The sequence below is a fragment of the Patagioenas fasciata genome, chromosome 1 (genome assembly GCF_037038585.1).
Source record: "Patagioenas fasciata isolate bPatFas1 chromosome 1, bPatFas1.hap1, whole genome shotgun sequence".
NCBI lineage: Eukaryota > Metazoa > Chordata > Aves > Columbiformes > Columbidae > Patagioenas > Patagioenas fasciata.
In genome coordinates this window covers 93,942,096-93,964,445 of record NC_092520.1, presented here as the reverse complement: position 1 = coordinate 93,964,445, position 22,350 = coordinate 93,942,096, and the positions used below count along the sequence as shown (strand labels likewise).

Here is a 22,350-nt window from a genome sequence, read left to right as displayed (position 1 = left end):
CATTTGCTGCCTGGATATCTCATCTTGGATGCAGGTCAGAAGAAGGAGAAAAATTGTAAACCGAAACAAAAGATAAACTTACCTTGCAGGGAGAAAAAAAAATCTTCCAAGCTGTACAGGTTGTCCTAGTTTCTTTCCTAACGCAGTCAGTTGTTGTGTGTGCTGTGTCCTCTCTGTGGTGAAGAGGACAGAATAGACCTTGTTGCCTACTGGAAGGAGGAGAAATGGCAAGATGTGCATGCCAGGACGTTGCTGTGTAGACAGTAATAAAACCTCTGGCCTGATCACTGGGCTACCATAAAATCGACAGACATGTCCTGTTAAGAAGGCTGTGCCACAAGGTGGAACCACCACCTGTGGGCAGTCAATAAGGTGTCTTCCTGAATGGCTCCTGCCTAGCACTCTAAAGGGCTGTCTGTCATCCTTGCTTTGGCATCAGGTTTCAAGCTCCCTTTTGGAGTTAAAGGAAGCCTGTTACATACACAGGTGCTTGTGACCTGTCCATTTCCCTGGATGAGAAACATATCTTTTCCAGGCCACTTGTTCGGGGAGATGATCCAGGAGTCCTCTACTGGAGTAAACATTGAAAGCAGAATGGTTGGTAAATAGACTTATCTAACTTGAGCGCAGGGACAGAAGGACAAAGTGGGCATGGGCACAGTTCCAAATTTGTGCCTGCAATCAAACTTTTAGTACTTTCACCCTCCATGGAGGCCTCTCAATTCTGGAACAGAGCATGCTTTGGGAGCGTGTTAGTCTTTGCCCTGTAAAGGAATGATGTCCTCCTGAAGTGCTGCATCAGGCAAAGTCATTATCTCCATGAAGCTTAGAGTGTGAGGACTGGAGGTGCTGAAAGCTTGTTGAGAACTCTCAGAACTTTGCTACTGAAGTCTTCTGACCCTGCTTCTACTGGTTTCCTGTTTCCTTGGAGCACAGAGGAAGTAGCCACATTAGCTGATTGGTAAATGTTTTTATTACCTTTGATGTAAAACTATGGAATCCATCCAAGTGGGCCCTACTTCTAGGGGGTAAAATGGGTAAGATACCTGCTGTGCCCTCTGCGTTCTCAGAGTGTACCTGGGGAGTGCTGGACCTACTCAGACAGAAGGCAAAGGGAAGGGTGGGGTTGTTTTTGTACTTTTTTTTTTTTTTTTTTTTTTTGTAGTAGAGAGGTCCACAAAAACATCTGGGTTGAAGATATAGTTTGTTAGGTTTTTTTTTTAGTTTATTATTCAGTGGAGTTTTTTAATCTTGTTGGTTTTGTTTCCATTTTCTTTAGAATGGAAAATGTTTGCATTCTAATGTAGACGTCAGTAACTGGTTCGATTTATTAAGCTCAAAAGTGATATTCTAAGCAAAATACCAAAATTAAGGAGGAAAAGGACTGCTGTTTTATTTTGGTTTTTGTTCTGCTCTGTATGTGTCACTTCTAGCAAAGTGCTTTTAATTCTGCTACCTCTGGCAGCCAGTTGTCAGCATAGACAGAGACTATAAGAACAAATTGCTTCTGTGGCCCATGAGAATTTCTAGACAAAAAAGCCGTTCTCTGTAGGGCTGTCAGTGATCTGTGACTGTTTTCTGTTGAAACTGAGATGGATGCAGAGAGCAGTAGTATAAATAATTTCTCAGTTCTTGGTAAGAGCTCACCTTTCATTTTGTATTCTGACAGAACTTTGATGAAGATTTCTAGTCATAGCAGGAAAGGTTGGCCTATTTGAAAATATCCTCTGAAGATTTTTGTTCTGCTGTGAAGCAAATGGATTGTTGCATGAGCAGGATTACAGGTCATATGTCTTGGCAACAGCCTTACTTTGTGAGGTTCTTTTGTGTATTTGCTTTATTTGCACTAGACAGTGATAACTACTTTTTAGTTGTTAGCATGCCTAATGTTTTATTTGATGCCATGAAAAAAAGCTCAAGCGCATCAATATATCTTCCTCACAGTTTCCAGGCAACATGTGGATGTTACCTGCTCATGCCTGTCCTCTGGATAAGAAAGGATATCTAATTATGTTCTCAGTCTCTTGCTTTCCACCACAGAGAGCAACTCAGTCATATGCTGAGGAAAATAGAGAAGGAAGCTGACATCCTGTATCATAAATGTATCTGCCATGTTTGTCACTGGAGATTGTGAGTTGCCGACAGCAGCAAGCCCTCAGAGTTTTATGCCTTGTGACTACAAAGGAAGACTTCCATTCCAGCTGTGGGTGTTTTACCAATAGACTAAACACAACTGGGAGTACCTTCCGTCTGGGAAGTGATAGTGTTGTCCAGGACATCACTCAAGGCTGTTGACTGGGGGAATTCTGGCTGACTTGGTCACAGACTTCCCCAGTGACAGTGGGGTGAAGTCTCACTGATGCTCCAACTACAGTGATTCAAATTATGAGTCAGTAGGCAGATTTTTCATCTTTATTAATGTGCCTACCTTTCAGAAAGACACCAAAACACTTTTAGCTTTTTCTTTAGTTTTTGTTTTTTATAGTTAAACTTGAAACTTATTCTCCAAGAAGGTGCAGCTGCATAGTTTGGGTTTAACAACCCTTCTTGAAGAAAATAAACTGAAGTGCATCCCTTTCATAATGCTTCTTTTCTGGAGAACATAATTTTTGATGTAATAAGCCACTTGAATCTTCTGTGTTTTGTTAATGTTGGTTCTGATAGTGTCTACTTTTATTAAACCTGAGTACTTTACTTTTGCTCTTCTTATCAGCATTCTTTTTAGAATTTGTGCTGAAAGCCATGTCTTGGAAAAACATGAATAGGGTTTTACTTATAGAATGTGATAATAATGCTCTCCTGCCATTTTGTGTGTTACTTGAAGCTTTTATAGCCTTGATCTTTGGGAAAGATGTATTTGTACTCCCTGTTTGCTTTCAACACTAGTGTGGATGTTGCTTTGTTTACTTCTCTCAGGACTGAGTCTCATCACAGGTATTGCTTGCTACACAACCCTTCTTCAGTAGATTCTTATGGTTGTATTCAGTTTCATACATTGACCTTTGTAGTTATGAAGGGTGCACTTTTGTGTGAAAGGAACTATCAACTGAAAGCCTTCTCTAGTTAATATGTATTAACTCTTGATATTGTTAAATGTAGTAGTTGTTTTAAACACATCAGGCATCACATAAACTAGTCTCAAAAGTGATTCTGCCAGTTTAGTATTCTATAATAATGTATTTTAAAAATATTTTATTTAAAATTACTTCCAGTTCTGGAGTCTACCAGTTGTGCCGTTTTGGTTTGACAGTGTCTCTCTGTTGGCTCTGCCTGCTGCTGTGCCGATTTTTAATAGCAGAATCCTTTGGGAAGGAAGGGCAGATTTTATTTGTAGTTCATCTTGTGGACTCATAATATTGTTGGTATTTTGTTATTTTTCTGTAACCTTTTCAAACTAAAAAACATGCATATGCTTTATTCTAGATCGTGAAGTGGTCAGACTATTGTTCACCGTTGGCCTATAAACCTGGTGAGCCTTATAAGTTAATTGCTGAAGCGAGTGTAGATAATTTCAGTAACCTTGGAATAGCATTCATGGAAGACAGGCTTCAAATGGATAATGGAATGGTGCCGCACAAGATTGTTTGTAAGTATCTTCACCAATTGTTTTTACTGGTAGAACATGCTTGTTGCATGGTTATTTTAGGACTGTGCACATTGTCTTTATACCTACATAAAAACCCCATACTTTTGTTTTGGCACAGTGCTTGCTTCCTGTTGTCATTCTAGGCAGTTCATGACTGTAGCGTGACTGTATTTTATACTGGATACTGTCAAATATAGAGATCCTTGAAAAGTGAGATCACTTTCTGAGTGACTTTCTCTATTTATAGAACGTCTTACAAATGCAACAACAGAAAGAACAGAAGAATGGTTCAAAAGATTTTTGGAATAAATACTCCTCTTTAATGCCTCATAAGTTACTGCCGATAATTAACCTTAGTATGATGAGATCTCTGAGTATCCATGATGGTGTTTAATGTTTTGCAAATGCATGAATATTTAAATGTCACAACAGTGAAGTTAGAAAATATTGTTTGTGTAAGTTTTGTTTGTGTAAGTTTTGTCTGTTAGATTAACTAATCTATTTGAAAAAATACAGAAGGTTTTAGGCATATGTTGTCTTTTTTCAGCTTTGAAATAAAAGGGTATTCAAAGCTGAATATAGGTTGAGAACAATTGCCATAACTTGAACATTTTAATCCTTTAAATCACCAAGAGAAATGCTCACAGATGCTTTCTAGAAAGGGAACGGGATAACCTGAGGAAGAAGGGTGATGTCATTGCTGAATTATTTTTGGTGGGTGGTTTATTTCTTTAGGGGGTGATTTTAATTATATCAAAATTACAAGCCATTATGTCCTCACTAATTTAATAGTTTCAGCTAAGGTAAGCTGGGAGTTCATGGCTAATTCCACAGCGAGGAGAAGTAGTAGTTGTGGTTAAACTTGTAACGCCATTCTTAAATAAAATTCTTGTCTGGGCTGTGGGGACCCCAAACTTCACCTCCCTTTGCTGCATGACATTTGAACTTGTTTTTTCCAATACTTTTCTAAAAGTGCCATAATATGTAGCTTGTAGGGTATTGTAGAGTAGTGCGTTCTTGGGGAGTACAGCCACGCTTTTTTGTTCTTGTTGTTTCTGTTCAGCTACAGTCTCATTTCTTCCTGTCTCATTGTACCTTCTCAGCTGTGTTAATGAAACCGTGGATCACACAGAAAAATAAAATAATGACTTGGGCTACGAAAAAAATCCTCTTCCCTTTCTCCTACATCCCCTTCTTTCCACCCCACCAAAAAAACAAACCAAAACAAAATGAAATAAACCCAAACCAAACAGAAGGGGTTTGGGTTTTTTGTTTGGTTTGGAGTTTTTTTTTTTGTTTTGCTTGTGGGGTTTTCTGTTTGCTTGGTTCGTCTTTTTATGTACATTAGTGCATTGGCAGAAGTCAGGGAATGACAAAATCAAGAACAGCTAGCTGGGGTGCAAGACAGTAGGAATATGGTCACAAATGGATCTGATGTGAAACTGTCTCTTGGTGCTGTTCTGCAAACATATTCATGCAAGGAGGGGATGGGAGCTGAGAGAGTGTCTCATTCATTTACTTTTCAGAATGTTTTCTGACTCACTTTGCTTCAGGTACTGTGTGTGCTAGAACCTGCTCCAGGAGAACAGGCTGATAGAGGCTGTAGATGGAATAATTTATAGTCTGGTAGCTGTGAAATTCTCCTGGGATTTGAACAAATCTTGCTTCAAATTCTTGCTACAAACTAGGCAAAAAGGTTATAGTTTCAAGGGAATGCAACGTTTGCTAAGCAAGAAGGTGGTTGAACTTATGTCTGGCATATTATGTGTCAGTTGACTATTTGTTAATCAAGTCTTTCACTGAATTTGTTTGAGTAATCAGAACATAGCAAGCTTATTTGGCCTCCTGGGAGTGGGGAGAGGTTCAGTATAATTTTGCAGATTTTGATTTGAAATATTTTCATGGCTCAGTAGCTGAAAAAAATTACCTTGTCAAGACTCTTTCTTTCCTCTTACTTAGTTTGATCTGCAAGTTTCGTACTGACAAGAATTATCTTTGCCCTTCTTTTCTTACTTTCATTTATCAGAAATCTTTTATCTTTGCATTTTTATTTTTCTTGGGGAAGAAAGGGGAAGGTTTAACAGTTCTTCCGATTTGCTAGTTTTCCCTTGGATTCTTAGCTACCCAAGTCTTGCTATGGGTATGTCTCCCTTTCTGCAGGCTGAAAGCAGTTCAGATATATTTTACTGCCTTTTACATGTGCCAAACTTTTATCTGCAGGCTTCAGCTCTGTAAGAGACAGGGTTCAATGTCTCTGTCTTACCCAATATCATAACTTTATTAGTTTATTTCAAAATAGTTTATTTCAAAATAGCAGCAAGCAATTTTCCACCCTGCCCTCCTCAAGAGACCAGTATTTTTTCCGACAGTACTTCCCTTGCTTCTTTTTGTCTTTTGCTGATAACAGAGGGACAGGCAACATAATAAGACGACAAGGTGATGCATTTATGAGAACTTCCTCACCTTCCCACCCACAGACTATTGTTCTGTTAAGAACACATCTGCATTGTGTACAGTAGTGATCATGGTTTACTTTTGTGCAAATATTTTTGTGCTCACAATATATGTTAGTTTGTTTAAATGTGCCCTGTAAGTATCGAGTGTTGTGCTCTCAGTCGAACTTTGCTGACATAGTCATTAAACTAAATGACTTCTGTTATGAGTGCAAATTTGTTATGTTCTGGTGTGTCGAAGAAGTGTAATTCTTGCTGTTATAGATGATTTGTACGGAAATTAAATCTAAATCCTGCTGTGGTAGTGATATTCATCATAACTCTCTTATTTTATAACTCCTTTTTCTTATTCTTTAACTCTTCAGCTGTCCATTTAGAGGAATCTACTCTGAAGGAGTTGGCACAGGTGGCACCATCTGTAAAAGACCAAAGTGTAAACAGTCCACAAATGGATGAAGTAACCTCTGCTGCTACTTTTGGGACTACTGTTAAATCAGGATTAGGAGCAGCTGAATCCACAGGACAAGGTGAGGAGGAGAAATCCAAGCTAGAGGAAGAAAGTGAGCATGAAGATGAATCCAACAGTCTATCTGACAAAGAGATAGGTGCAGGAGATCATCATCACTTGCATCTTTCCAGCTGTCATGAATGCCTGCAACTTGAAAACAGTACTATTGAATCGGTCAGATTTGCCTCTGCAGAAAACATTCCAGAACTTTCTGATGATTCCAATAGCAAGCTGGAAGAGAAGAATGATGACTGTCTAGCAGGAGGAATAAAGAGAGTAAACCTTGCTGGAAAACCCCCTAATGTGTTGATTTATCTTGGCTCTGCACCTGCAAAAGTGGAATTTGAGCAGATAAAATCAGTCCTTCAGGAATGCATTGATGCAGAAAGCTACACCATCTACCAGCTGCATGAGGAACAAGTTCTGAAGGATCCGTGGATTGATAATTCACTGCTGCTGATCATTGCCACAGAAGGGCCTATTTCTGAGAAGAACCACAAACAATTTATGAAGTTTTTATCTAAAGGTGGGAAGATTCTAGGGTTTTCTTCATCTTTTACATTTGGTGGCATACAAATAAAGACGAAAAACAAACTGAAGAAGACTGTTCATGAACTGGCAGTCTCTAAAATGGACAGCACTGAAATTAAGTTAAATCTTTTGGTCAGTGGCTGTGTTTTTGAGGAAGTGATGAAGGAAGATAACAGCAAAGTGAAGACATTGAGTCGACTAAATAATACTGATAAAGATATAGTTATTGTTCATCTGACTTACGGAGACAGTGGAGGAGTAGCCATTCTTTCTCAGGTACTGTGTATGCAGCAGCATTAATTTACTTGTTGCTACATGCTGTTGTGGTATGCTAAAAAAGTTCCCTTGTTCCCATTGCGTGCTCTTGGGGATGCTTGTCAAGGGGAGATATAAATGGATGTCTCGATAAAGGTACAAGGACTCTGAATGCAGAACAGTTTTTCATTTGATCCTCAGGAAGCTTAATGAATGGTAGAGAATGTTACTGCTGTTCCATTTCCTTGTTTTCGCGGTGTAGCCATGCACATGTAGATCATGCAAGGCCACAGCAGGTGGTAGAAGAGAGAGCAGATTTGCATAGTAAGCAGGTATCTTCAAGAGCAGAGCTGTCCTTTTCTGCCTGCTAGTTGTGCAGTAATACAATGGTGCATTTTGCAGATTTTGGGAGGTGGGAACAGGAAGAGCTGAATTGTTGGTGGACTTGGGGTGAAAGCTTATACTGGCAAGAAAAAGGTGAAGCAGAGAGTCATGAGACGGTGTAAAATAAACCTTGCAAGAAACTTGAAAGACATCTCCTCTTAAGGTGTAAGGTTAAGGTAGCCAGCTCTTCTGGAAATCTGACTAGTGAATGAGAGCTCCAGCCTCCAGTACTTGTTGCATGCCATGTCTCAAAAAACTGCTGTAAATTCTTGCTTGAGTAAGTAGCTGGACAATAAAGGTTAGTCTCGGACTGCACCGAAATGCCATTCTTGATTTAAGTCTGTTGGTTCTTTTTTTTGCTAATATTGCTACCATTTTGTCAGTTTAATTCTAATTTTATCTTACTGTTGTGAATGAAGTGGATGATTCTGTGGTTTTTTAGCAGTGTTTTGATTAAGACAAATTTCTAGATGAATGTTAGGTTCATGATGTTTGCCTTGTTGTTCTATCATTTTTAAAAAGCCTTTGTTCAACTGGAATGCATTTTTTTTTTTTTCTATTTACTAGCAAAATTAAAATTCTAAAGCTTTGCTTTTGTTTTCTAAACCTTGACATGTTTTCAATCAGTAATATATGCTCCTAATCTGGGGTTTCTCTCGAGGGAGAATCTAGTCTGCTGGAAACTTGCTTTTTTGTTTCCCAAATTTTCCTTCAGGCTTTAAACTTTTAAATGTTTAACATTCTGCACCTAACAAAAAGCTCAGAGCACCTGTGGGACAGAAGTGGTAGAGTCTAAAATGAGCCAAAATCTCATTTATTCCAGTTAAGAATAATGATGTGCCATCAAATAGGTACCTCTCCAGTGTTACGGTATTGTGATTTCTGTTAAAAAACTTCAACAACCAAAAAAATCCCACGCCTCCTCAAAAAGTTAAACAGATAAGTTGAAGTGTTCATAATATTTTTTGTTATTATTACTCTCTGTCTTCCTGGATAATGCGTGGGGAAGCTTCCATGGCTGTGTGAAAAGTAAATGTTGGTTACAGGTTATTTAAATATTTACAGATATCTGGCAAAAGTTTTGAGGGATAGAAAGGCTAGTAAGAAGTACCACCAAGTTTAGAAAACAAGTCTATGCCCCAAGAGTATGCGTCTGCCTGGGTGTATAACCTGTGCTATTAAATCTAGAGATATTTTTGCCATTTCGCAGTAAAACTCTTCAAGTGAGCCTGGAGGCAACTTTCACATTTTGAGTTTGCCTCAGTAGGAGCAGAGGTAAACATTTTCTTTTTAGCATGGTTGTTGACAATTATGTCACTTCCATTATTCTGCTTTCAAGCAGCACACTAAGAAAAGCAGAGCAAGATTTGTTTACCAGTATATTTAGATAGATGAGGAGTATAATGGGGACATAGCTGAAAAAAACTTTATGAAAGATTCTGAGACTTATTTTTACCGATGTTTTAGTTACAGGAGAACTTTCTCAGGAGCCCAGAGCACACAGATTTAACTTTCATGTATCAGGTAGCATACAGTCCTCTAGCAATTGTGTAATTCAGAAATACTCATCGAGTTTCTTAGAAGTGTTTTCATCTCTTATCAGTTTATCAGATTAAATCTGCTAGCTTTTTGGAAACTCTGTTATACATAGTAGCATGTTTATAGCTTTATGTAGGAAGCTTTGCCACCCATGTGCTGTATGCTTGTACTAGAAAATTGATTAGATACTGTTGCTCTGTGTTTCTGCAAGTTCCGTGGTAAAACCTGCTTTGCTGTACCGTTTAAATTGACCCTTCTGCTGTAGTAAAACTTAATACTGCAGAGCTTTTCCCCAGAAAAAGAGCATTACAGTATACCTTCAAAAATCAGATTAAAAGGATTAATGTGTCATTTGTAATTTTAAATGACTTCCAGTCTGGATTTTAAAAGCCTTATTGTTTTCTCTTTGGGGGACTGACAGTGACATCAGCCGTTAAATATTCTGTCACAGACTACTTGTTTTCCTTTTTTCTGTACTCTTGTTCCTGCCCCACCCCGCATTTCAATATATCTCCCTGAATTTCAATAAAGTAGATCATATATGAAAGATGAAGAACATCATTAAGATGTGCAAAATTGGAGAAATGAACAAAGATAATGGCTTGTGATTTTCATTAAATGAATATGCATGTAGTGGGGTGCAGAGGCTTTGAAATATCTTGGAGCACAATTTTTTCTTTTAATCGAGCAAAAAACTAAAACCTACCAAAACAAAAAAAAAAAACCAAAAACAAACAAACCCCTGAAGCCTGTTTGTTTTTTTTTTTTCCTTCTGCATTTCATTTCTACTTTTAAGCATCTGCTTGTGCTCTGACAAAGTGATTCTCTACAAAGTGGTGTTCTGAGGCTTGTAGTTCTCTTTCAGACAGAAGCATTTCTTTATCTGCATTGATTGCAACTTAATTCATGTGACACAATAACGACTTGCTCAGCCTGCATTCTACATATCTTGTGCAACCTTTGATAAAGCTCTTTCGATTTTTATGTTGTTCTGCTCTTGCACAGGCCAGAATATGACCAATGTTCTTGTTGGGTCTAGTTTGCTAGCAGTCATGAAAAACAGAAGGAAAAGTTTAGGTTAGTAAATACAAGTTTGAGCAACTCCTTCAGGAGAAGACTAGTTTATTAAGAAGGGATATTTTGTGTAGATTTTAGAGAAAATTGTGGTGTACTGTTGTGCTTATTTCTCTCTGCCATGCTAAAATGTGTAATACCAACAAACCTTATTGTTTGTTTGTTTTATTCCCTTTGCACGTATCTTGCCAGGCACACCTGGAACTGGATATCAATTCTAAGGATGTCCAAACTGAAGAGGATTTTAACTTGCTTAAGATAAGCAATACCAAGAGATATGAAGTTCTCAAGGAGATCCTGATATCACTTGGCCTGAGTTGTGATTTAACTAAAATTCCTATGTTAACACCTATTTACCTTCTCTCTTCTGATGAGGTAAGGCTTCTGCTTACATTTCAGTTGTTTGAGATTTATCCTACAAGATAAATTCGGTGTTCACTTAAATACACCTTGTTTCTTATGTGGTATTTTTGTTTGCTTAGGATTGCGACTAAGCAAAAAGTTTAATTTATACTCTGTCGCTGTTTTGTTACCTGCTTGTTGTAGTTTTGAATTTAAGCATGGGGAAATTGTGCAGGGTTAACTTTTCAGATATATTTTCTTCTGTATTAAGAACTTTAATGCTTATTTGCATGCTTCTGCAGTATCAAAACACAAGGCTGTGGCAAGCTACAGGAAGAGCTGATTTAAAAGACAGGATTTGTTTTTCTGTTAAAACGAGGTAGAAAGTTCTGTATAGGCTGGCAACAAAAGATCAAACCAAAAGTATGGATAGAGGTGTGGCAGACAAAAACTGAAAGATCTGAGTGAATAGGGATTACACAACAAAGAGCTTTATTCCTGAGGTGGTTGTAATATTTCCTGGAAACAGAATAGCTGCTTGTAATTCAAATAGTCATCTGACTGTTCTGGACTTTTCCATTTGGATGTTGCTATGGAGAACTGTGAGGAACATATAAAGCAGTAATTTTAACTTTTTTTTAGAAATATGACTTCAAATACATGAGAACCGTATTATATTGATCTGAAGGGGTGAAGCAGTAGGTGATTAAAAAGCAATACAGGCTACTCAGGCTCTTTGAGGTTGTTGTTGTCAACCAATGTAGTGTTGTCACTACTTGCTCTTAGCACGTGGTCTGATTCCTGCTCCTTTTCTGTACCACCCTTACATTAGCACAGCAACATCTTCAGGGGAACTCAACTATAGAAGCTCCTCCTCGGATGCTTGTTTCCAGCAGTATCATATGTAACATTCTTTTCTGACCACAGGATCAATCTATCAATGAACAAAGTGACATATTACAGCTGAATGTTTTTAAATGACTCAGATGATATTTTAGAGTTAGATTGTATTTTTCAAAACAGTGTTCATTAATCTGGAAGGTGGATATGATAAGAATTTCTTAATTCATTGATTGGGAATATGTGATCTGTGACTTCATTGTGTGTCAGGGAAGTCAGTAGCAGAGCCAGACAAACAGACTAAAATACTATTAATAGGTATCTGTAAATTCAAATCTGTATTTGTTTTCTGTGTCTCTGAAGATACTGCTCAAACTTTCTATTGGTGCATTAATGCCCTCCTATAGCAACTCAAATTGGATGTACCAATTGATCAAAGTTAGGCAAAATGCAGAGAGCTTTATTATAATAATAATAATAATTTTTATTCTCCTTGAATGATTGCCCTTTTGTGTGTGCCAGGCTCTGCTAGATCCATTTCCAATGGAGAAAATACTGTTGGAAGTCCTTCTATCCAGCCTTCTACTTGAAGCAGGGCTGTTCCAACACTAGGTCAGATCAACGATGCCCTTTGGGTGCGTCTTGAAAACCTCCAAGGGTACATGCTCCAACCTGTCTGTGCAGCCTGTTCCAGTGCTGATGTATCATTCTAGTGAATTTATTATCTGATGTCCAGCCTGAATCTCTCAAACTGCAATTTATGGCTGTTGATGCTTTATTGTATTGTCTGGCACTAAGAAGCATTTAGTTCTGTCATTCTTTCAGCTCTCTTAAGTAGTTGTCATTAAGTCACTCCTTAGCCGCCTCTTTGCCAAACTGAATGAAACCAGCTTCCTTATCCTCTTATGAACGTGTTGTGTGTCCCCAACCCCTTTGTGGGTGCTTTCCAAGGAATTCTAACTACCAATTCCTTGCGTAAACTGAAGTTTGTTTTCCCAAGGCTTAACTCTGCTGCTTCCCTCCTCAGCCTTTCTTCAGATCTTGGATTCTCATGGTTGCTACAGCCAATGCTGCTGCCTGTGACCAAATAAGAAAGAAGTTCTTCCGTGTCTGTGAGCAGCAAATTCATAAGAACTGATTATCTATTGTTGCGGCAGATGTGGAAGCCGATTTAGCCTTTTTGACTAATATTAAATGTGCTCTATAAAGAAGGCTAGTAGTTTATTGAACTCTTCCTTTTATTTGTTCTGTTTTGTCACACATTTTCGTGAGTGGTTCTTTCGTGTGCACTTGTGGTTTTCAAACATGCTGTGAGTAAAAAAAAGTTAGCTAATTTCTGTCCAAACTTGCCATCTAGTGGCATATTACAGGTTGCAGACCATCTATTCAAGATATTTTTGCAAAATATACTGCATAGTTAAAGTTTATACCAGAATTAGTTTTTAACTTTCGTTTTTCCACAGTTGTTTTTTTTTAAACCGTAGTTTTTCTGTACTTGTATGTGTAGTCACTGTTTCAATGTCTTTCGCTTTAGCCATGACACGCTTCCAGAATATTGTGTGAAAGGAAGTTGCAACTTGTGTGTAAAAACTACAGTTAATGAAAAGCTAGCATATTAAAATAAATAAGGAGCATGTAATTGTTCAGCTTTCTAACAAGTAATTCTTCTTCATACATCATGTCTACGTAAGTCATCTTGCTTTGCTAGAGAGCAAGGAGACACCAGAAATGTGTCTGACAGCTGAATAATTTGAGGAAGTACTTAAACTTGTTTAAGATCAGAGTGAGTCAATAGTACTGGAAATGGAGGGAACTGTCTTGCAAGCTCTAGTACTCTTGAACTTCCCTCTTTTTTTGTCAGTATTTGTATGGAGAGCTTGTCCAGTACAGATCACTGGGAATGTGTTGGATAGTATATTTCTTCCTTGAGAGATTATCCAAGTAATGCTCATCGACAGCAGGTGATTTTTTTTTTTAATTATTTTCTTATGCTTCTGTGTAATAAGAAATGTTGTAATGAGTCAACTGCTAATCAAGCAAGCTTCCTGCCCTGTTAGTAGTTCCAATAATAGAAGAATGGCAAATGGTCTTCTCTTTGTTTCTAAGAGTTGGCAGTTCACTAGTGATTCTTCACCTCCAGACTGGAAGTTGCATCTGTACCATTATGTTTAAAAACCACTGGTAGACTTAACTTTGTCAGATTTTTCTGATTAATTTTAGAAACTACAAGATCCTTTTACTTATGCGGTGGAAATAGTAACTGATTTTGCTCTGCATTTTCCACTCCATTGAGGAAAAATTTCTTTCTGATCTGTAAGATTCAGTTTACAGTATACCAGTAGCCTGTTCTGTGTGATTTCTTTGGCTTCTCTTCCCCACATCTTTTCCTCTTTCTCACTTCAGAACTTTAATCAGACCTGTTTTCTACTACATTGTGGACATAAAACTTTCTCAGCTTTATTATACGAATGAGTAGCTTCTTTTTTCTTTACCTATAATTCCTGAAAAATCTGTGTCTTTTCGCATCATTGTTGTGATGTGGTTAATAATTCCATCAAATCTGTTATGTTGTTTGGTGGAAATTTGATTATTAAGACTGTCAGATCTTCCTTTCTACTCTCTTGGTCTCGGAGGGTGCCTTTTACAATGTAATTTTTAGCTGTTTCTGAGGGGTGAATTAGAATTTTATTTTCCTCCTTAGGATCCACATTTTGAAGTTTTAGTTTCTGGTTTATATGATTATCATAGATCTTAAAATCAGTCTTACTACGTGGATTTAGAAAAGCCAAGAAAATATGAGCAGAATTGGCATTAGCTTTCTGAAAATCAGTGTAACTTTAGAATTCGGGAAAACCATTTATTTAATTCCTTAAAAAAACGGTAATTCTGGGGAGAAGAGGTGAATTTTGACTTTAAGCAGCCAGGATTTGACATTTGTGATCTATTAAGGGTGGGTTTTTTATTTATTTTTTTAAATTTTCTTTTTTAAAATGTTTATCTGTAATAGAAGTGGGGAGTAGTTTGATGTATGAAAAAATAAGCAAAAGTATAATTAATTTACACATAACAAAATTTGAATGTAGTGTCATTTTCTTTGAAAAAAAGACTTGGAAAAGCAGATGTTAATATTTCATGAGGAGTTACAAACTTTGTAATGCACCTTTTGGCTTTAACATATGAAAATAAAATTTTAGTTTAGGGTGGAATGTAGGATACTTGGGAAGAAATATTTAAACCTTGACAGTAGTTATGTTGAAAATTACACAATTAAATTCTGTCACTCAGGAAAAATACATTAGGAAGGACGGTCAGACTTTTAAAAGAGTGAAATATTGACTTCATTTAGCTTAGCCAGACTAGATTGATGCTGCTGATACTGTTCTAAAATAGGCAGAGGTTTTCAGCTGTGCTATATTCAAGTTGAAGTACAGGTTGAGTTGGAGGTTCTACTAAATAAGCACTGAATCTCATTTTCTTCTGTTTTGTGTTTCTTTTGTTCACATGGCTTTTTCTTAAAATGTCCACAGGTTCTACCAGCCTGAGATGGAAATTCTGGTAATGTTATGGCTTTAAATTCAAATAAAAGCTCTAGTATGTGAGTAATGGATGGTAGTGTCCAGCTGTTAAGAGGTCTAGATCTTACCATGCTGAATTGCCCTAGTTAGTTCTCAGCTAGTGCTCACTGCTGTTGCTGTTGAATGATTGCTGTGACAGTGGGCACTTTTTATTCCTCATCTCCTTTCTTGTAAATAGAGTATAAGGCAGGGGGCCTGGAAAGTAACAGCACTTGAGGCAACTCTTTCATCTCAAGACTTTTTGCACTAAGGCTTGCAAGCATGGTTTGCTTCAGATAAATACATACGGAGATTTAAAAATTCCATTAACTGGGAAAAATCCATATTGATAGTGTTACAATAATGGAGGCAGTGTCTGAACCAAAACCAATATAGTATGAAAGGCAGGTTACTTGCTGATTAAAAGTTTGACTAAATCTGCATAACTTGTTGGTGTTAAATGTAATTTTAAAGACAAGCATCAATATTGAAACACAGCACCTTTTTCTTTCCCTCTTAGCTTGATCTGGTGTAAAACAGTTAAGGAAATTGTAGACTTGTACATTGCTGTAAAAGGAAAATTCTGTGTCACTGAGGTGCAGGGTAAACTCAGCGTGGAAACAAACTGTGGTCACTGTAAGCCTGTTGTCTGGCCACCCATATGTGTGGTGGCAGCTTCAAGCATAGAGATCTGATTTTTTTTCTGCAGCTTTGTCTTTAAACGCTCAAATATTTACTCTTTCACATTGCCATCTTAAGGGATATTTTTTCAGACATAAATGCTAGGATTGTATTTTATTGCCATAAGTTTAAACATACCATCCTCTAGGTTTCAAAACAAGAATTCACTCTTTGAAGAATGAGAGAGATTTATTAGAATAGTGATTATTTCTATTAGGAAGTATATTACACCCACACATTTGCTGATCTGAAGCCTCTTAAACTTGACTACTAACTCCTCACGCTGTGTTAGGCTGCGTCACTTTTTTCAATATCTTCCAAATGGATGGCAGCCAAATGATGAAGTGTAGTCAGTTTGCATTATTTCAGCTCAGCTAGTAACCATCTTTTAAACAGTACATTCTTCCAGAATAATAAACAGTCAATACAGACATATTGGCTGAAGCTTGAAGTTGAGGCTTTTAACTCGTGTTTATTGGAGGCAGAAAGAATAATTTAAAAGTACAATTGAACGTACCTCTTGAATTTCAGACTTTCCTTTAAAGGACACTTTGAGATACAGAATACTGCATTCACAAGGGTAATGCAGTGCAAAGATAACTTTGTGTATTTGAATAACTCAGTACACTACAACACATTCAGAATTTGGTCAAACCTTATTTACATGTCTTGAGCTGCAGTTTTGGTTCTGTGATGGCATCGACTGTTTTTGAATTCCAAGTCCATTATGTCAGCAGAGTATGAAGTTACTTTATCCTGAATAAATCTTTCTTTGAGGATGAGAAATTTGAACTCTCAGCTAACACTATAATGAACCTAGATTTCAGGGTATGTTTTGAGACGATTGTTTCTGAAATATTTCCATGCATATTAATGTATATTCTAGAGCTCGAGATTCAACTGTGAAACTTCAGAGTTTTTTAGAAGTTTCCAGTGCTAAAATCAGGGGTACTTACACTGAAACTTTAAAGCCTTATTTTTATTGCTCTCCAGATTTTCATGCTTAAAAGTGAACCAAAATTGTATCATCTACAAAATTAGAGACTTGCTTATTTTCTCTTGTCATCCTCAAAGTGTAAGCATCATCCCTGCCTTTTTAGTCAGTAGGACAAAAGGCAAGAGCCCCTTGGAAGTACTTATTCTAGAAAGTGAATTTGCTCTTTGCTGTAGCTCTGGAGTAACCAGAGAGCTGAGAAGGATGTTGAATGAAAAGCACACCACATGAAAGATCTGACAGGATTCTGTTGATCACTGATAAATAGTTTGTATCTAACATTTTTTTAGTTTTGTTAATGTATTACATGTATTATTTCAAATGAACAGTGCATTGTTGCCAGAAATCTTTGTCTGTGCTTGAAAGCTTTGCCAGTTTGTCTCTTGGCTAGGAATGAAAATCTCTTTTATGGCAAAGTTGCTTCAGGGAAAAAAAAGTAGATACAGCAGTGTAAATGCATCTGCAGCAGTAAAAATGTATATTTGCTAGAACAGCTTATTCTTTTTGGGAAATGGATTTAATACATGCCATGTGTGGAACTCTACTATTAAAAGCTGTGTTTCTGCTGGGCTGGTTAGGCAATGCAGTGCATTTGGCAAACTATTTTCATTCTGACAGGTAGTATGCTTTTTTCTCTTAAGTGGCTTTCTGAAGAGTATATCTGCAAAACCTAAGCAAGGACTGATAACAAAGCACTATCTATTAAAATAGTTGTAATTTAACTCCTTGCATTTATGTCTTTTTGTGTTTTTTTTCCATAATAAATTCAGTTACTTGTTGACTTGCAAGGCCTTGAGTTGCTTGTGTGAGCTTGGATGGTGGGTTTGCTTTTGCTTTCTATTATTCTATCTCCCTCCCTCAAATTAGCTTTTGTTTCTTTGTAATGAAACTTGCAAACCCAGAGGGGTTATACTGGCTGTAAAGCAAGACTATTTCAGTGTTGTTGTCATTCATTGAAAAGCCCTTTGTATCGATGTGCAAATTCTAACGTGGTTCTGAAAGGAACAGCCCTCTAAGAGGGAATGGTTATTTGACAGTCAGTAGCTCCTTTTCTTATTTTTTTCTTTTTCCTTCATCAGCACTCAAGATAATGAAGGTACATAGGGACCATCTTCTGCTTCAACAGTTCAGAGCTCTCTTGGTCAGAGTTGAGCAGAAAGCCATTCTTCTGAGAGCTAATGCCACCCTGACTGAGGCGTGTACCCCTGCAGATTCCTGGTTTGCACCAACTTCCAGATATGAGAAGTTTGCCAGCTAAATCCTCTGCAGGTTCAGCACAGAGAAAGGCCAGTCTCAGATGTGCTTAAGCTGTGTAGGGCTTTTTGGGCACCAGCTCTGTGATAGTGCTGGGTATGAGAAGAGAGAACTCAATGGCATGGCAGAATAAATTGCAGATTTAACTTGATGTGTTATTACTTCACTTTTGTGAAGAGAATTATTATGGTCAGTTACTGTGGTTTACGAAGCACAGGGTAGCTTCTTAATCTGTGATGATAAACTTAATACAGTAACTGAGAAGAGGGATGCTCCTCTGTTTTCTGTCCTTACCCTCTCTAGCGTCCAGGGGAAGGATTAATTGTGGGACTTGAAGGTAGGTGCAGCATGAGTGAGGATGGATAGAAAGGGGAAGGAAATCTGCAGCTGGGAACCAGGACAGTGATTCTTGATTCTCAGTGGTATTTCCTCTTGTGCCTTAGTGAACAGTTTTGTAAAACTTGGCATATAGTCGTGTAGTAGATGGAGGTGGAATAAGTACTGTATATTTTGGTGCATCTTTCTTCTTTCTCCTCAGTCTTCTGTTATTCTGCAGACCTTTATTAGTGTAGTTTCCTAATAGATCTGCTGGTTCTTCAGAAAACTTTTTAGACTTCGGGGTTCCAAGTAGTTGGTAGAAGCAAAAGATTAAAAGAAACCGAGTTTCTATAGCAAATGCTGTAACGTACAGTCCAGAGCAGGATGCTTTTCAAAGTGAGTGATATGCCAGGGCAGCTTGTCAGTCTTGCCTGGCAACCAAGAGAGGCTGGTGGGACTGCCAGTCTGCTAAACACTGCTCTGACAGAAGCACCCACCCTCTTTTGCTGCCCTCCCAGCTGGCAGGGCAAGGGGTAGTAAAGAGGCAGGAACTCATGAGGGACTGAGTGTGTTGCTGTGAAGGGACGAGAGGGGTGTCATGGGGGGTTGAGGTACGGGAGCTTGGAGATACAGGCTAGATGTGATGGGGTGATACCAACTCTATGCATAGCTGCGTAGGTGATCTTATAGTTACCTGTTACTATTCATGGCACCCTTGGATTTGCTGCCTGAACACCTATGTTCTTCTGTCAGCTGGAAGAGGTGATGAGAACTTGGCAAGGGAAGGACCACACGGCTCTCACAGGGAGAACATCAATGCAATATTGAACTGGCTCCTTCCTCTCATTACACTTTCTCACCCCCAAATGAGGGAGGAGCGCAGGGGAGGGCATTGCTTTCTGAATTTTCAGATCTTGGCTGTTGACTGGAGCCTTTTGGGTCTCATTGCCTAGAAAAAGGAACAGTGCTCCCTCTCCTGGAGCTGAAGAGTGTCTTTTCTTGTCGTTCTTCAGATACAAAAAGCTTGCTTGGATCCGTGAGAGTCATTAAATTGGCATCTTACCTTGAAAAATTGTTTTGTTCTTAAAAAAAATTTTGCCTGTGCTGCTGAGAAACATTTAACTGGTCCCGTTGAGAAAGGAGGGAAAGTCAAGAGAAGGTATGGGAGATATCGGAAATTGTAATAGTGACCCTGTATGGAAGTCATGGAGAAAAAAAATGATGAGGGCTCTTGCAATTAAACTATGAGACACAGTTACAAGAAACTAGGCTTTCCTGGCTCTCTGCTCAGGGGATACTTTTTTTTTTTCTTTTCTTTTTCCTTTTTTTTTTTTTTAATAGCCACTCTTATAGTGTAAAAAGCCCATGAAACTACAAAAGTGGGTTTTTTTACTAACTTTAGAAACAAAATTAAAGCATTCAATAGAGATTGTTTTACCTGGGTACTAACTCAGTAGTCCAGGCTCAGGATCTGACTGACAGCTGATCTTTGTTCATGCTACCTACTATAAGTATTGGAAGGCTAAATTATCTCTTAATTTGTTCACTCAGCAAAGTTTCTTCAGACTTCTCCCTGGAGGTGCTTATTGAAGAAAGGCTGGCATGCTGCAGGTGTTTTCAGTGCACTCACCAGCACCATGAGACTCCAGTGTTGATCAGCGTCCCTGCCCAGCCGAGCTAGAACAGTATTGGCATAACATTAAAATCACTGTTAATCTGTCTTGCTCTGAAAAGCTGGATGCAGTTGCAGTTTTTTATACAGCTCCTTTAGGGAGGGAAGGTGTCGTACCAGCAGGGGTCACTTATGAGCTGGCTTTAGAGAGCACACAGTGGAGCAAAAGATAAGGAAGGGATGGAAAACATTTTACACATAGCATGTTGTATATAGATTTGCATTAAAATATCTTTGCCTGTTTGCAGCGACTGCCCTGTATATTATTTCCTCAATTTGCAAACAGCATTTTAAATTTCATAGGAGTGGATGGTATGTAGTGTCAAAATGAGTAAAACATTTTCAATTAAGGAATCTTGCTGGGAGATGAAAGGGACTCCAAATGTGAAGCCAAGTAATTCCAGGTGGTTGCTAAAGCTACCTTTTGCTTTTCTGTTGTTTATCTTCAGGGAACATTTGCCACATATTTGAGGGAGGGGGAATGAGAAATCTGGCAAACATTCCCTTTCTTTTACACTTCTCTAGTTAAAAATGTGTTTTGCACAATAGCAGCAAACAGGCTGCTTATGTTAAACAACGAATCACATTTGTAGGCACATAATAATGAATAGCATACTTATGTTGCATTATGGTTTGTAAACAACTGTTTGACTATGTATTGATTCAATAAATGCTTTTCATGATCATTTGGAAAATGCAAGAAGCTTTGAAGAATGAAAGAAAAGATCTTGTTTATAGCAGTCTCCATAAAAATGGTGTACTGCTGCTGTGAGAACTAGAAGCTATTGACTTTTGTGCTGAGTAGCGTTCAATCTTATTGTAGAACTAGCTCTGATATGAAATTATTATGTGCTGGCTTATGACCAAAGTGCAACTCATTGAAGTGTATTCTATAATGTTTCAAGGCTTGCTTCAAGTCAGCGTGCATGATACTCCGCAACCGCTTTCTTCAGTAGGCATGTTCTTTCTGTACTGTAGAGAATGACAAATTGTTTTATCCTTTCAGAATTGCTTGTGAAATACATATTTAAAACATTAGTGGGCTTGATGCTCGTGCCTTCTTTTAACTTCTTACTCCTGAAATGATAGACAATAGAGTTAGGGCTAAGTACCATTTCTTGAGTGTAGGTCACTCAGCAGAGAGCATTGCTAGCCCATGTGTGAGGCTGAGTTTTCTTAGTTTCAGTTTATCTTAGAGTTTGTAGTAGGAATCTAAATAAAAAAAGTAAAATCCACAGTGACAGACTAATCCAAATTCATGTTGGCTCTGTGTCTAACATAGGCACACATTCTATCTTAACATGAAGGCTGTAATTAAAGTGACTGGTCTTGGATTTTGTTTCAGCACTCAAAAGTTGTAACCGATAAACCTTTTGGAGTCAGAGTTCAGCGTACTGCCTTTGAGCGGATGGGTGATTTTAGATAGCAAGAATCCATAACTTGTGACAAACACTCTGGAGATCCGTGGCAATTTGGCATCAGTTGGTTTACTATGACCTCACTGGTAAAGATTTGACAAAAGTGGAGTATTTCCAAACATAAAAAACTTGAGATTCTCTGACTGTCAGTAGAGCCTGTGGCTAATTTATGTAAGTGAGACTGGGAAAATGAGAACAGCCTTGGCATCAGCTGGAGTCCTGTGAGATGCTATCATGTTACCGTTACTCAGAAATGACGGTACGTTTCCACAATGAGCAATCATTATAATAGTTATCTAACAATTTAATTAGTGATTCTTTTGTATCTGTACTTTTAAACAGATTATGGGTCGATGATACAAGATTGTATATTTTAATTAAAAGGTAAAGTTGAATAAAAAGATATAACCAGGAGTAAATAGAAGTGTGTCCTTATATTGCTCTTAAAAAAAGATAAAGCTGCAAACTTTAGCTGGTTTTGAAACCGTGCATTTACGATATTTTGGTCGTCTGTGTATATTTCTTTGACTCGTAACAGTTCTTTGACTATTCAGTTATATAATAATGTTATCAGAAAAAAAAAATCCACAACACAAAACTTATTATTTAAGTCTATCAACCTGAATTTATTCTGGAAAATTAAGATGGGAGTTTAATTAGAGTTATCATTGATTTAAAAAAAAAAAAAAAAAGTTCCAGTATTCTCAATGTTTGTTTTCAAAGAAGACAAAGACTGAAATAAAAAATTAGCAAGTATGACTTGTGTCAGCAGTTGATGGGGAAGGGACTGACTTAGATTCTGTTATATTTATCATTCGACAGTTCATTTTAAGAAATGATTTGGGGTTTCTGACATGTTGAGGAAATCCTGAAATTCCAGGTGCAGTGGGAATGGAATTTGGCATGTAACTATCTGGCTGACATTATGCAGTTCTTGTAGTGAAAAG

General features: G+C 37.7%; 1 protein-coding gene across 3 annotated transcripts in view; it reads left to right on the top strand.

Moving 5' to 3' along the window:
- Positions 1-22,350, top strand: part of HLCS (holocarboxylase synthetase) — a 120,397-nt gene that overhangs the window by 5,986 nt on the left and 92,061 nt on the right. For all 3 annotated transcript variants that reach the window (XM_071810961.1, XM_065862283.2, XM_071810966.1), the window contains exons 3-5: positions 3,424-3,586; positions 6,405-7,354; positions 10,523-10,705. In XM_071810961.1, coding sequence (XP_071667062.1) covers positions 3,424-3,586; positions 6,405-7,354; positions 10,523-10,705 — 1,296 coding nt within the window. The remainder of the gene's footprint in view (positions 1-3,423; positions 3,587-6,404; positions 7,355-10,522; positions 10,706-22,350) is intronic.